At 41.0% G+C, this 1,173-nt stretch overlaps 1 protein-coding gene across 1 annotated transcript; it reads left to right on the forward strand.

Moving 5' to 3' along the window:
- Positions 1–240: 240 nt before the first annotated feature.
- On the forward strand, positions 241–834 carry LOC104647816 (uncharacterized). Its single transcript, XM_010323634.1, has one exon. The coding sequence runs from the start codon at positions 241–243 to the stop codon at positions 832–834; it is 594 nt and encodes a 197-aa protein (XP_010321936.1).
- The last annotated feature ends 339 nt before the right edge of the window (positions 835–1,173 follow it).

Raw genomic sequence — 1,173 nt, forward strand, 5'->3', positions numbered from 1 at the left:
TGACGTTCCAAGAGTATGGTCTATAGTTTAACCAACTCTATAGGTGTGCTCCTCACATGGTTGTTGACTCTAGGGATTAGATGAATAAGTTCTTGTATGAAGTTTCAAATTTGGTGAAAATTGAGTGCAAAAATGCTATGTTACTAGGAGGTATGAACATCTATAGGCTTATGACTCATGCTCCCAGCAGGTGGAGGGTGATAAACTTAGGAACAATCTATGTAAAATAAGAAGGATATGATGGGAAACGCTAACTATTCTCAACAAAAATTGGGTGGTGGAAATTGCTCGCAGAGTCCAAAGAAATTTTCAGCCCCAGCCCCTTCATCAACTAGTATTCCATCCTACAAGAACAGGTATGATCAGAATGTTAGGGAACCAGGCTCTAAGTCTCAGGGAAGTGTGTCAGGCACCGAGACTTACCCCACTTGCCCTAAGTGTAATAAGAACCATCTAGGAGATTGCCTTGCAGTAGAGAAAGGATGCTTTGGGTGTGGTCAATCTGGTCAGGGGTTGAGGGATTGTCCATCTAGACAAGTTCAAGGAGGTGGTAATGGTAGAGCTCTATATACAACTTCAGCACAACCAACAAGTCGCCCGACTCAGCAAGGTAAATCATCTGGTATAGGTGGCGGTCAGCGCCAGAATAGGTTGTATGATCTTCAGGATCGCCAGGATTATGAAGGTTTTCCTGATGTAGTTACTAGTATATTACGAGTATTTGACCTCAATGTTTATACATTGTTAGATCCAGGGGCCACTCTTTCCTCTGTAACTTCTTACAGAGTAGTCCAATTCAGTGTTAGTCCAGAAACTCTCTTAGGACCTCTCTAAGTCTCTACTCCTTTTGGTGACTCAATCGTAGCAAGATGGGTATACAGAAATTGCCCTATCACAGACTCTCGGAAATTCACCTCATCAGATCTTGTAGAGTTATAAATGGTACACTTTGATGTTATTCCAGGCATAGATTGGCTACATTCCTATTATGCCTCAGTCGATTGTAGAACGAGGATTGTTTCTTTTCAGTTTTTAGATGAACCAATCTTATAGTGGAAAGGTGGTATCTTAGCGGCTATGGGTCTATTTATTTCTTACGTTAAGGCTTCAAATATGATCTCTAAGGGTTTTTATCTATCATCTAATTTAGGTTAAGGACTCTAGCTCTGAAAC

This window comes from Solanum lycopersicum, chromosome 6 (assembly GCF_036512215.1).
Source record: "Solanum lycopersicum chromosome 6, SLM_r2.1".
Lineage (NCBI taxonomy): Eukaryota > Viridiplantae > Streptophyta > Magnoliopsida > Solanales > Solanaceae > Solanum > Solanum lycopersicum.